The 13,325-nt window shown below is 33.3% G+C and overlaps 1 protein-coding gene across 7 annotated transcripts in view; it reads right to left on the bottom strand.

Moving 5' to 3' along the window:
- LOC150097660 (serrate RNA effector molecule homolog B-like) overlaps positions 1 to 13,325 on the bottom strand; it is a 335,617-nt gene that overhangs the window by 225,511 nt on the left and 96,781 nt on the right. For all 7 annotated transcript variants that reach the window (XM_090407120.1, XM_090407123.1, XM_090407118.1 and 4 more), the window contains one exon: positions 11,175 to 11,294. In XM_090407120.1, coding sequence (XP_090263246.1) covers positions 11,175 to 11,294 — 120 coding nt within the window. The remainder of the gene's footprint in view (positions 1 to 11,174; positions 11,295 to 13,325) is intronic.

Genomic DNA, 13,325 nt, shown 5'->3' with positions numbered 1-13,325 from the left:
AGTTAAAAAAAAAAAAAAACTAATAACAATTACTTTATACAATTTTGTATGACAATTTCCCATACTTTAGGAATAGTAAGAACGTCGTTGCGGTTTAAATTTGGTCTGTGTAGCAGGGCTTCAGAACTTTCTTTATATAAACGTTCATGTTTATATAAAGATCTATGTAAAAGTTTAGACTTTTCCAAATGGATCCTATGCCTTGGATTTTCAATTCCGTGTTGAGAGAGGCCAGATTTCTGCGGTTTAAAAAGACAAATGTAGTCTTGATGTTCTGAGATGCGTTTCTGAACAGACCTACCTGTCTGTCCAAAGTAAGACAATTTGCATGAGCATGGAATCTCATAAACGCCAGGCAACATCAAAGGTGAGAGTTTGTCCTTAGGAGAAGGTAACAAGTTGTAAATTTGGTTGATCGTTTATAAGTAGTGGCAAAATTGTATTTCTTCATAATTTTAGAAAGACATTCGGAGATGCCTTTGATGTAAGGTATGGGAATCCTATGGACTTCTTCTTGTCTGGTTTGATGTGTGAGAAAGTAACTGATGATTTTTCGAGTTGTTTTAGGATTATATCCATTTAGGATGGCTGTATTTTTGATTACTTCTAATTCTTGGTTTAGAGATTCTTCAGAGGAGCAGAATTTGTGTGCTCTGGAAACTAGTGATTTAATAATGCCAGATTTCTGAGATGGATGACGAGCAGAAGAACTGTGAATGTAGTGACCTGAGAATGTAGGCTTGCGAAAGACAGACGTAGTGATGGAACCATCTTCTTTTCTTTGAATGTGTAAATCAAAAAAAGGAGATTTTTTTCTAACATAAAGTTGATGTGATGATGAAGAAGGTTAATTTTATCTAGAAACAGTTGTAATTCATGTTCGGGATGATCCCAGACTGCAAATACGTCGTCGACATATCGTAACCAAATTTTTGGTTTGGGTTCAAAAGTGAATATTTTTTCCTCAAGGTGTTCTAGAAACAAGTTTGCTAGGTTTGGTGATAAAGGAGATCCCATTGCTGTTCCTTACCCAAACAAAAATTTGGTTATGATATGATATGAAGGAAATTGTCATACAAAATTGTGTAAAATAATTATTATTAGTTGATTTTTTTTTTTTTTACTTCTGTAACACGTTATGTACGTTTAATGAGATTCTATTGTAATCATGCACCCTAACTGTATGTTATTCCTATTATTGTTTAAACTACTGTACTGATGATGTCCTAAGATACTTAGGAAGAAATATTTACAAGTAAATAATTTTCACTGTGATTAATAAGTGTGTTTCTTTTAATTTTAATTCTGTCAAATGCCTTTGCAATGTCTAGCAGTCTCATGGTGTAGCCATTTTCTTTATCCAATTCCACCATCGCTTTACTATAAAATGTGAACAAATTATTAAGACAGTACATACCATTTACAAAGCCTTGCCACACACCATCAAGTATCACATCCCTATCCACCCATTGTTGGATTTTACCCTTAACTTTTTCAATACTTTAACCACTCTTATCCTTTTTCCATTTCCTTGGAATCTTACCAGAGCTGAAACGGAGATTGATCAACTTCATCCCAACTGCATGCCAATTCTTGTAGCTTCTCCAACCATTGAACATATGAAAGAGTTAAGTGAGGCATAAAAGAAGAGAAAAAGAGTGGGCTTGTCATCACAGTATGACAGGAGTGAGTTGATGTGGTGAGGTGATTACAAATGATTCAGTAAGGTAGACTACACAAAAGAATGGCATGCAATATGCAAATGCACAGAGTGATTTTAATGATGGTAAAGGATTTGTACTTGCGGGATGGATTACATTTGAATGATTTTAGTGTCAGGTACTTGGAAAAATTATTTTTCAGTGAAAGAGTAGCGAACAGTCATCAGGGCAACTAAGAATGTCTGAGTGGCAGCTAAATGTGATATTAAAGTCCCCCCCTCCCGTCCCCCAATCATGAACAGATGCTTCATGTAGAAAGGTTTCTTTCAGATCTATGAACTCTAGTCTTTGATTAAGTGTTTTATTTCCAATCCAACTTTCAGATTCATAAGAGCAAATTGTTTTGAACACTGTCGGAGCTAATTTCTCTTATTTTTTATTAATATCAATTTATTCAAATAGCTCTGACCATACTAGCTTTGCATCTACTTCCATATTTAATTGCCATCTTCAGTAAAAAACTGCACCTAAAATGTTTTACATGCTTTTCAGGTCCTTAACAGAGAATACAGAATATTTTCTAAGTTCCTGCCTACTTTCATAGAATTGTTCAACTTCACAAAGGGGATGGTGGTGAAGCAGTATTATAGGCCAATCTGTGTGTGTGTCTGGGGTTGTGTTTAAAAATGTACTAAAGCTGGTGAGGACTGCCATTAACAATTGGATTGATAATGGCAATATTCTCTAGGCAGCAATAGCTTGTTAAGAACAGGACATGCTTTAGAAATCTGCTTATGTACTACAAGGTAATGAAGTCACTGGAAAAGAGATATATATACATTGATATATACTTGGATTTTTCGAAGGCTTGAGAAATTGCCTTTGGGACTGGATAAGAGACTAATGAGAGATGGATAGGCGATTGACTGTCCAGAAGGTTATCAGTGTATTGATTTATGGGATAGTAGTGTCCCCAAAAAAGAGGAAAGTCACCAGGAGAATGTTGCAGAGATAGAGAGATGTTTATTTGCAAATGATACAAAGTGGAGAATAACTATGAGCAATAGAGCAAATGTGGTTTTAGAGGAGAATTTGCACAGACTCTGAGTGGGAAATATAATTAATGGGGAAATTTTGTATGAGGTGGAAGAAATGAGATCTGGGAGTGATGGTGGACATACTTGAAGTTTAGGGATCACATTGTTAACTAAAGGATTATGGCAATGATTGGGAGGACTTTGACATGCAAAAGCAAAGAAATTATGGGCCATGTATAAGGCCTTGATCAGACTACATACTGACTACTGTGCACAGATCTAGTCTCCTGGTTTTCAAGGGTTGAAGATATAGAGAGGGTCCTAAGTCATTGTCAGGTCGATAGAATGTGGGATATGAAAATAGATTGAAGGAATATAATTTTCAGAGCCTTTTCTCTTCAGAGAAGAAGGAAAAGGCTAGGATTAAGACATAAGTTGGTGAGAAGTTGTTGCCAGATTAATGTTGAGATCTTTCATAGAGTAGAGTAGAGAGACAAGGGTAGAATAAGAGATCCTCCCTGGAAGAAGCATAAGGAGGGAGTGAGCAGGGGAGTAAAGAGCAGGTTCTTTGTATGGAGAGTGTATACACTGCCTGAGAGCATGGTGTGTGTGGAAATTGAATGGATTTAAGGCATGGTTAATGATCTTTTTAAGTAAGCCTCCTGAGCGAGTCTCGACTCCTGAATATCTGGAGTAAGTGTGAAAAAGTATTAAATGAGACAACCAGCAACAAAACAGTAAAAAAAAAAATAAAAAATATGCTGCAGTCCTAAGTATATTTTAGTATTAAAAACAGAAATCACATGATATCTAAAATTTTAAACTGCAGCTCAATGAGAAATACTCAAACAGGGAGATAAGAATTCTTATGTCCATATTTTACATACTCAAATTAAAAAGAATGGTAGAGTAAAAGTTAGGAAAAACAATTAGGTGATGCTGTGATGCCAGGGATTGAGAGGAAGACCAAGATTTAGGTGGGTTGGTGTAGTTAGTGGTGTTTCTGGGAAATGAAATATAAGATCTGACATTACATTATAAAGAACAGTAGCATGAAATCTGATAACAAAAACGTACATTCCTAAATAAATCCATTGCAAATCTTTAGAAATTTTTAAATAAACTGAATAAATCCATAATAAATTTGGTTAAACATATAACCAAATATATTGAAGAAATCTATCTGCTCCAGTGATTCTTCCTATTTCCACAAAAACAGACAGGATTACTTTATTAGTTTTACTAATTGGTACTTATGCATTCTGCAAGATGCACCAAAAATATTATGAAATACTGAATTGCTTGTGGCATATGAACACTGATAGATGGCAATTTAAAATAAAGAATAAACTTATTGGGTACTGGCTTTGAATATATGTAGATGGAGCTTTTCCAGAGAAAAGTGAAGTCAGTGAGGCTGGATTTGTACATTGAAAGGATGATGTTTGCAGTCACTTGTTCTAATGAGTACAGAAAATTGAGAGAATATGAAGAGACTATTTTTGATAAATAATCAGGAATTTATATGGAATAATGCAAGAGAAACTGAATGGGGAGGAAGGGAGGGGTTTGGAGCAGAACAATAAAAGGGGAATTTTTAGGAAGCTTTTAGAGATACTATTGAAGATTTGAAAGCAATAATCCATTGCTTTTCTGTTATTTCATAATGGCTAAAGTGAAACAGCACTTATTAGTTGATTATTAATTAAAAAATTAATCAATCAACAACTGTTGATTATTAATTAAAAAATTAATCAATCAACAAGAGCATTAAAAAAATCTACAATAAATATAAAACACCAAGTGCAATTATTACAGAAGTGTAATATATATCATTTACAGCCAGATTAATATACGAGGGATGTCCAGAAAGTAAGTTCCGTTTTTTAAATATTTTCACTGCAATCACAATGCTGCGCATATGTGCTGAGTTTGTTAATTCCAGAGCAAGGGGTGGTGCCATTTTCAGACATTCTCGCAGTGCATGCACTTCTTGGCGTGTGTTTATAATGTCTAAGAAAATCGAATCGCCCACTGCATGTGAAATTAGATCAGTTATCCATTTCTTGAATGCGACGAACGTTAAAGCAGCTGAAATTCATTTGGCAAATTATTGAGGTTTATGGAGAACAACTTCTCGCCACCTTCAGCTGCAATTCCATCATCTCCCTATAGTCCTGACCTCGCACCAAGCAACTTTCACCTGTTCAAACATCTGAAATCTTTCCTTGGTGGCCAGCGGTTTCAAGACGAAGACGAGGTCAAAGAAGTAGTTAATAACGTGGTTTGTGTCACTTCTACGATGAAGGTATACAATTCTTGGTGCCCCATTATGATAAGTGCCTGAACAATGGCAGAAATTATGTAGAAAATTAGTGAAAGATGTCTACTTTAATTTCCAATAAAGTTTTTTTGTAAGTATATTTTTGATTAATTATATATTATATTTTTGTAAGTATATATTATATTTTGATTGTTCTGTACTTTGTATTCCATTCCTTTAACTGTTTGTTCTACAATGATGATGTACTATTACTTTCAGTACGAAATATTTGTACCTTTAATTCATTAGTTATTACTGTTTGGTTTTATACATGTTAAGTTATTAATTTTAATTATGCCGCAGGTACCTCTAAAGATTAGAATTGCGAAAGTGTTCTTGTAGTCTTGACCATAACGATCTGATCATCAAGTCTGTATAGGCGACTTCACAGCAATGTTGACAAGGAAATTTGTATACCACACTGTAGTATTCAAATCTTTCCTTGTCTGAGTGAAGTTTGGTGGGTTTTAAGAGGATGGCCAATTTGTGACTGTAGTGAAATCTAATTTATAGTCAGTACGTTTAAATATGTACTTAAATGCTTTATGTATACTGGATGAATGGCAGTTTTATGATTTTATGTGTTGGAAAATTTCCTTTCATTGTAGGACTAGTTAGATGAATTTTAACTGTTTGGTTAGCATAATTTATTAATTGCATAGAGTAATTTTGGTTTTAAAAACTATGTTAATTTTTTGATCTCCATATAAGATAACTAATTGTGGTTGAAAATGTATATGCATTCATAAATTGTGAAAGAATAACTGATTTTTTAGTGAAATAAGGATGATAACAGTTAATGTGGAGGTAGTTACTGATATGTATAGGTTTGCAAAATATTTTTGTGGTTATTTGGTTGTTAGTCCTAATTAACATTAAATTTAGGAAATTTATGGATTTTTCATGTTCTAATTCTATAGTGAAGTTTAGTCTGTTACTTGAGTCATTAAGTGAAGCTTGTAAAGAAGTGATATATGTTGATTCCTCAATACATAAATCATTAACTACATATCAGCCATAAATGTAATGCCGGGGGGGTTAATAAATTACACTCTAGATGTAACAAAAATAGTTTGGCCAACTATCCACTAATATTTTGATCTATTGGGAGTACAAAAATTTGGATGTATATGTATCGTTGTTGAATTTAAAGAAATTTGCTGAAATTATTAGTCTTATGAGGGTTAAAATGTTGTCGTTGTTGGAGGTTAATTTTGTATGTGATTCCAAAATGTGGTCTTCTAGTAGTAATGTGTGAACAATGTCTAATTATCTGGGGACGTCCACATTGGTATATAGTGCAGTTGCATCAAGCAAAACAAGGACGACATCTATATGAGATAAAATTAGGTTTGATATTTTTTGGAATAGGTCATCAGTATTTTTAATCATAAATTTAGATGTGGTTAATAATGGTTTGAGTAATTTTACTACAAATTTGGATAAAGGTAACATGGTGATGTTTTTACACAAAATGATTGGGCATATTTTGACTTGTCTGAATATATATGGAGAACGAGCGGTCCAGGGTAATGTTTTTCTCATTATTGTTTTATCTATCTTATTTTGATTTTTTTTTTAATTCATGTAATACATTATCAATCTGTTTTGAGGTTAGGAATAGGGTCATTTGATTTTTTTAGTACATGTTTTGATCATTCAAAATTTCTACTATTTTATTGTGATAATCAGTTTTATTTATAAACCATTATCGCCTTTGTCTGCTTTAGTTAACATAATGTTCGGGTTCTTTTTTAGTAATATCAAAGCTTTCTGCAGGTTAAGGGAAAGCTATATATTGCACTAAATAAACATCATAAATCTTTAAATCATAAAACATCATAAAGAATTTCTAGCTCATTTTGTATTATCATAGAAAATATCTGCTTCAAAATTACGATTTAATCTAATGTGCTTGTGATATCCATCCTGTCCCCCTCCTACAACCTATGCTTCTGTCGATAATGATTATCAATAATGAATATGTCCAAAAAATGTCTGAGAGACCTTGGTAACTGAAGTTTTCCCAACTTCAGTTTAAAAAAGCATTATAAATTCATTAAGTTATGTTTTCTTCATCTCATCATATCAATATTGATTTTTATGAGATATTGGCATTCTTTCTTCATAGAATGAAATAGTTGGATTTAACAGATAAATCGATAGCTAGACATTTTGTTGTTACAACTAATTACCTTATCATTTATCATTGCCTAATATTTTCAACTGATTACCTTCATCTTTTAAAAGTTCTATGTGAATGAAATGGGGGAAGGGGTGAAAAAATATTTCATTTAAATTGAGGGCTTAATTTACCAGGAACTTGGTAAACAATAAAACCTGTAAAAAACAGAAGTTTACCATAATTTTGCACACACAGTTGAATGTATTATTAAACTCCTATGTGACAGCAGATTTATTTAATTAACAAAAGAAGTAATGCTTCACAAAGTATTTCAGTAAGCGTTGCGGCACTGCTATTGCTATACAGCAAGTTCATGAAAATTTACAATCTGTTGAACAGTAACATGTGAAAATGAGAGAAACAATGTTATTCCATATTTCACTTCAAAGAAACAAACCAAACCAAACAAAAAAAAAAACAAATCAAAGCTGTATAACTGAGAGGAGACCTCCACATAGCCTTTAAAGGAATGCGGAGAACCGACCAGGGCTTCTGACCTAATGTCCAATCCTCACCTTCTCGTGGTGCACCCTGTTGGGTATCTACTTTGATAGTGAACGAACGAGGATGGGCTGGCAATTTGGGATTTAGCCGACCAAATTGTATTCTTATTGGTTAAACCAAAATAAAAAATGATGGTACAACATGACAAAATTTCATGCCGGCTGGGGCGTCGCCCGGTTAAACAAGGCCCCCGTTGTTTTCGCCAGGGAACCAGGGCGAACAGCGAAAAGTCAGCTACTGGAACAAATCTGAAAACAAACCCCAACTCAACATCACCAGAGTTAAAGATCGGTACTATCAACGTAAGAAGCCTGAATGGCAAAGAAATGGAGCTAGCTGAGGAATTAGATAAGTACCAGATCGACATAATAGGGGTGACTGAAACAAAAAAGACCAAAACTGGTGAGATCTTTCTGAGCAATAAATACAAAATGTTATATTCAGGCAATAACAATCAAGGAAAAGAAGGAGTAGCCATAGTATTCAACACAAAATACGAAGCTAATCTTCTTGAATGGCAGTCAGTCTCAAGTAGAGTAATGTGGGCAAATATGAGAATGGGGAACTGGACAATGAGACTTATTTGTGCCTATGGTCCCACAGAAGGTTCTACTAAGGTAGAAGTGGAGGAATTTTTTGAGGCTTTAGAAAAAGCAACTGACACAATGAAAAAGGAAAAGTTGGTCCTTGTTGGGGATCTAAATAGTAGAGTAGGAAATGATTGTGAGACATACAAAAATATTTTTGGAAAATTTGGAGAAAAGAGCAAAGCTAATAATAATGGCAAATATCTGTTGGATTTCTGCTCAGGACATGGACTGGTTATTACTAACACCATGTTCCAACATAAAAATGTGCACAAATTCACATGGAGAGAAGAGGCTAGGAATAAGAAAAGTCTCATTGACTATGTTATTGTTGATAGTGATGTTTTCTCCCTGGTGCAGGACACCAGAGTGTACAGAGGATTTGAAATTGGAAGTGATCACTATTTAGTCTTGAGCAGGATAAAATTGAATTTTATATTGAAAAGAATAACATGTAAGAAAGTTTTAAAGCGAATAAAAGTTGAGCAGCTCTCAGATGTAAACTGTAGACTAAAATACAGAAATATTATTGAAAAGAAAATGAAAGAGTTTGAGAACAGGAATCAAACCTTGGAGATTCAGTGGCAAACTCTGAAGGAAACATTGATTGATTCTGCCAGAGAGGCATGTGGTGAGGTTGTGTGCAAAGATAAAAAAATCAGAACTCCCTGGTGGACACAGGAAGTTAAAGAGGCAGTGAAGGAAAAGAAGAAAGCATATCAAAAGTTCCTGGCAAATAAGTCAGCATTTACTCTTACAGAATACAGAGACAAATGTAAGAAAGCTAAACAGTGTGTAAAACTAGCTAAACAAAAGTCATGGGAGGACTTTGGCAAGAATATAGAAAATAAATATCAAGAAGGTGGCAAAATATTCTGGAGGTTGTTGAAGAAGCTTAGGAATGGAGGAAAGAGTGCTGTAAAAGGAATTAGAGATGATAAAGGTGAAATGAAAACAGGAGAAAAAGATATCCTTGAAGTATGGAGTAATTACTTTGAAAAACTGCTAAATGAAACAAGCAGTGATGACAGCACAGTGATAAAAAACACTGACCAGGCATGCAGTCAGGAATACATATCCATACTTGAAGTAGAAAAAGCCATCAAAGGCTTGAAATGTGGAAAGGCAGCAGGAGTAGATGATATTCGACCAGAAATGCTGAAGTATGGTGGTATAAGAGTCTTACAGTGGCTGCACTGCATAGTTCAGAAAGCCTGGACAGAGGGACGAATTCCCGATGATTGGAGTAGAGCTCTCATAGTACCCATATATAAAAAGGGAAATAAAACCGAATGTGAGAATTACAGAGTTATTTCCCTACTGAGTGTTCCTGGCAAGATCTATGCAAGTATACTTGAGAAACGGTTGAGATGAATTGTGGAAGAAAAGCTTGGTGAAGAACAAGCTGGATTCAGGCCAAATAGAGGCTGTCAGGATCAGATCTTCCCTTTACGACAAATAGTCGAGAAAGCATGGGAATATAACAAAGATCTGTATTTAAGTTTTGTCGATTTGGAAAAGGCATATGACAAGGTGCCAAGAGAGAAGCTATTCAATACGCTGCAGTTATATGGTGTCAATGGGGCATTATATCAAGCAATACTTAGTCTTTATTTGAGTTGTGAGTCAGCAGTTAGAATTGAAGGAAGTACAGGAAGATGGTTTAATGTTAAATCTGGTGTGAGACAAGGATGTACATTATCCCCTCTGTTATTCATTATCTATATGGATCACATTATGAAGGAATGTGGTATTAAACCTGATATCAAAATTGGAGATGTTAATGTCAGCTCTTTGCTTTATGCGGATGATGTTATACTTCTAAATAAATCCGCTACAAGTCTGCAAGATTCTCTGACTAAATTGAATAGCTGTTGTAATAGATATGGTATGAAGGTCAGCAATAAAAAGACAAAGACAATGAAAATAGGCAGAATCATTGAAAATGTCAACTGTGTTGTGAATGGAGAACCTGTGGAACAAGTAAAACATTTCAGCTACTTAGGCACAATTTTTACTGAAGATGGTAAACTAAATATAGAAATAGACAACAGAATCAGCAAAGCTGGTATCGTGGGAAGTCAATTGAATAAATTCATATGGAATAAGAAAGAAATTAGTCGGAACACTAAATTAGCTGTATACAAGACTGTGTTCAAACCAATTTTAACTTATGGATCTGAGAGCTGGGTCAGAAGTAAAACACTTGACCAAAGACTAGAGACCACAGATATGAGAGTCCTGAGAAAGATGAGAGGCGTGAACAGATGGCATCAATGGCAATATCATATTAAAAATGAGGATATTAGGAAAGAACTTGACATTGTCAGCATCCAGGAATGCGTTAGCAGAGCTAATCTCAGATGGTATGGTCACTTAAATAGAATAGGAGAGGAAAGATTAGCAAAACAAGTGTTCTCTGCCAGGATGGCAGGAAAACGACCCAGAGGAAGACCAAGATATAGGTGGATTGATACGGTACAAAGTGCCTTAGACGATAGAAATATAAGATCTGATAATGTTGGAGTCTTCACAAGTAACAGACTGATTTGGAGGAAAATTGTAGATAGGAAGTTAGTAATGATGTAATTTTTTTCATATAGTACTGTCATATCCTGTACACCCCTTGAGGGTACATGGCAGGAATTTGATGATGATGATGATGATGATGATGAGAAACAAACCAAATTGACTGCAGTTGTGATGAATCCTATACTTAATGTTTCATATCTTAAGTTACAAGACAGTACTCAAGTAGTAAAATTTAAGACAACTTAACATCTTTTTTTAAGAAAACAATCAAAAAAATTATCTTTAATAAGAAAGTAATTAAAATTATATTAATTTATATGTTTATAAATAAATCATCCTAATTACCATGTCCTTCTCAATTTCTTTTCTGGAGGGCCTGAATTATGCTGAGATGTGACACTCTCCTTCCTTACAGATGAATCCTTATGATCCCTTTTATTTCCTTGATGTTTATCCAAAGATTCCCTTATAATATAACCAACAGATTAGAATTTATCAGTCTGAATAATATCTAAACTAGTTAAAAATACAGTTAAATGTCTCAAACACAAATGGTGACCATTACTTATCAGGGTTTAAAGATGTTTCAGGAGTCATTTACATAATTATTAAAAAAAAGCAGAAAAAAAAAGTAACCAAAACGTTGGAGCGTATGACTAGTCGATTAGCACTGGTGTATGTACAACTTGAAAAAACCACAAAAGTATAACTGTGCCTGTTTCCCCCTAACATACATACAACTAAGGCAATAGATGGGGAGATGTATGTCTACATTAGCTGTATTCTTCGTAGCCAAGATAAAATCTCCATTTCACAAACAGGTATATTCATTTGATATGACACAGAATTCTTTAAGTCTTTCTTTCATCGGTAAACAATATTCACTGAGATATCACTCACACTGGACCAGATATATCATGAAAATTCATGCTTGATATCCGGTGTAGTGATCTGACCTATAAACACTAGTCAATCCAAGCCATTACACTAATGTGCTATAGATGAACAAATAAAATTTCCATTTAAAAAAAAAAAAAGATGCTAAGTGACTGTGCATGTAAGTAGTAAAGCTTAACAGCCTATTTATCTGGAAGTCATGTAATAAGTTGTATATCACTGTATGTAAAATACTGTCTAAAGTTCGGACATAAGGAAAAAAAAAAGTTCTAAACAGAAAAAGAAAAAAAAAGTCAGCAAATTTATTCAAGATATAAAGATCCCTTTCCAATGGTTATAAAACTAAAATAAAAACTGGAAAAAAAAATTATGAAAATAACTTGCATCGAAAATATAAAAATTAAAATATTAAGTACATTTTTGATAAACTGCTTACAGGTTCCTGCCTTGAGTAATATAAAAATCAATAAATGAAATTAATCAGGACAAACGAAGCACATAACTAAGCAAGATAAAATATTAGTTTTAATAACTAAATTAAATACCCCAGCATGTTTCATACAGCGGTGGTGTTCAACCTTTTTTACTACGCGAGCTACTTTTCTATAAAAAGTTATTTGGCAACCTACTCTCTTATATATAAGTTATTCGGCGATCTACTCTCTTATATAGATCATGTTCCCCCAACCTGATATCTGATTACGCACAAATAAACAACTAAAAAAAATACACAACTAAAAAAAAAAAAATTAGAATAAAATATTTATTTCTCTATTTTGGAAAACCAAAGTTAGAAAAAACAACAGATTGATTACAACCTCACAGGTTACAGGAAATGCTGGTTGATTAAAAAAAAAAAAAATAAGTTAATGTGAAATTTGGCATTGTTTAGACCTCGCAATACTTTCATAGTCAAGTTGATATGAAGAAGTGGCCAATCGCAGACAATCATCCAAATGATAATTTGTAATTTGGTTTCTTAATTGATTTTTAATGATGGTCATATTGAAAAAGCGGATTCTGACAAGTATGTCGATCTGAAACACGACAGACTTTTTTGTGCAATATCAGTTAATATTGGGAATTTTTCATGTACATACACTTCCAAATGATTTCATTGTTTATTGATTTTAAATGAAAACTATTCTGAATGTTTATTATCTCAAGTTCTACTTCAGCTTGATTTATATCGAACAGCCCACTAATTTTATTTGAAATTTCTGTAATGTTCAAGTTTTCTTGAAATGGATTATTGATAAAACATACAATCATTTCAGTTTTATTAAAATCTTTAAATCTTGAATTTATTTCTTTCTCAACTAATTCTATTTCACGAATAAATTCTTTTAAATCATAGTGAAGCATTTCTTGATTTTGTTCAAAAAATTTAATAAATATGGGAGATGTCTAAATTCATGGTCGTTTATATTTTTTTTTAATAAAAGTCAGTATTGTTGGAAAGTTTTTATTGAACTTAACATGTCAATTAAATTTTTATCTCTACTTTGTAACTCTAAATTTAAATTGCTTAATTTCGTACAGACATCTACTAAATGTAACAACCATCTTTTATTCATTTTATATACTCAATTGTGGACA

The sequence above is a fragment of the Typopeltis vanoorti genome, chromosome 17, assembly GCF_054136105.1.
Source record: "Typopeltis vanoorti isolate ZY-2024b chromosome 17, IOZ_Tvanoo_1.0, whole genome shotgun sequence".
Lineage (NCBI taxonomy): Eukaryota > Metazoa > Arthropoda > Arachnida > Uropygi > Thelyphonidae > Typopeltis > Typopeltis vanoorti.
This window is presented reverse-complemented; position numbering and strand designations above follow the sequence as displayed.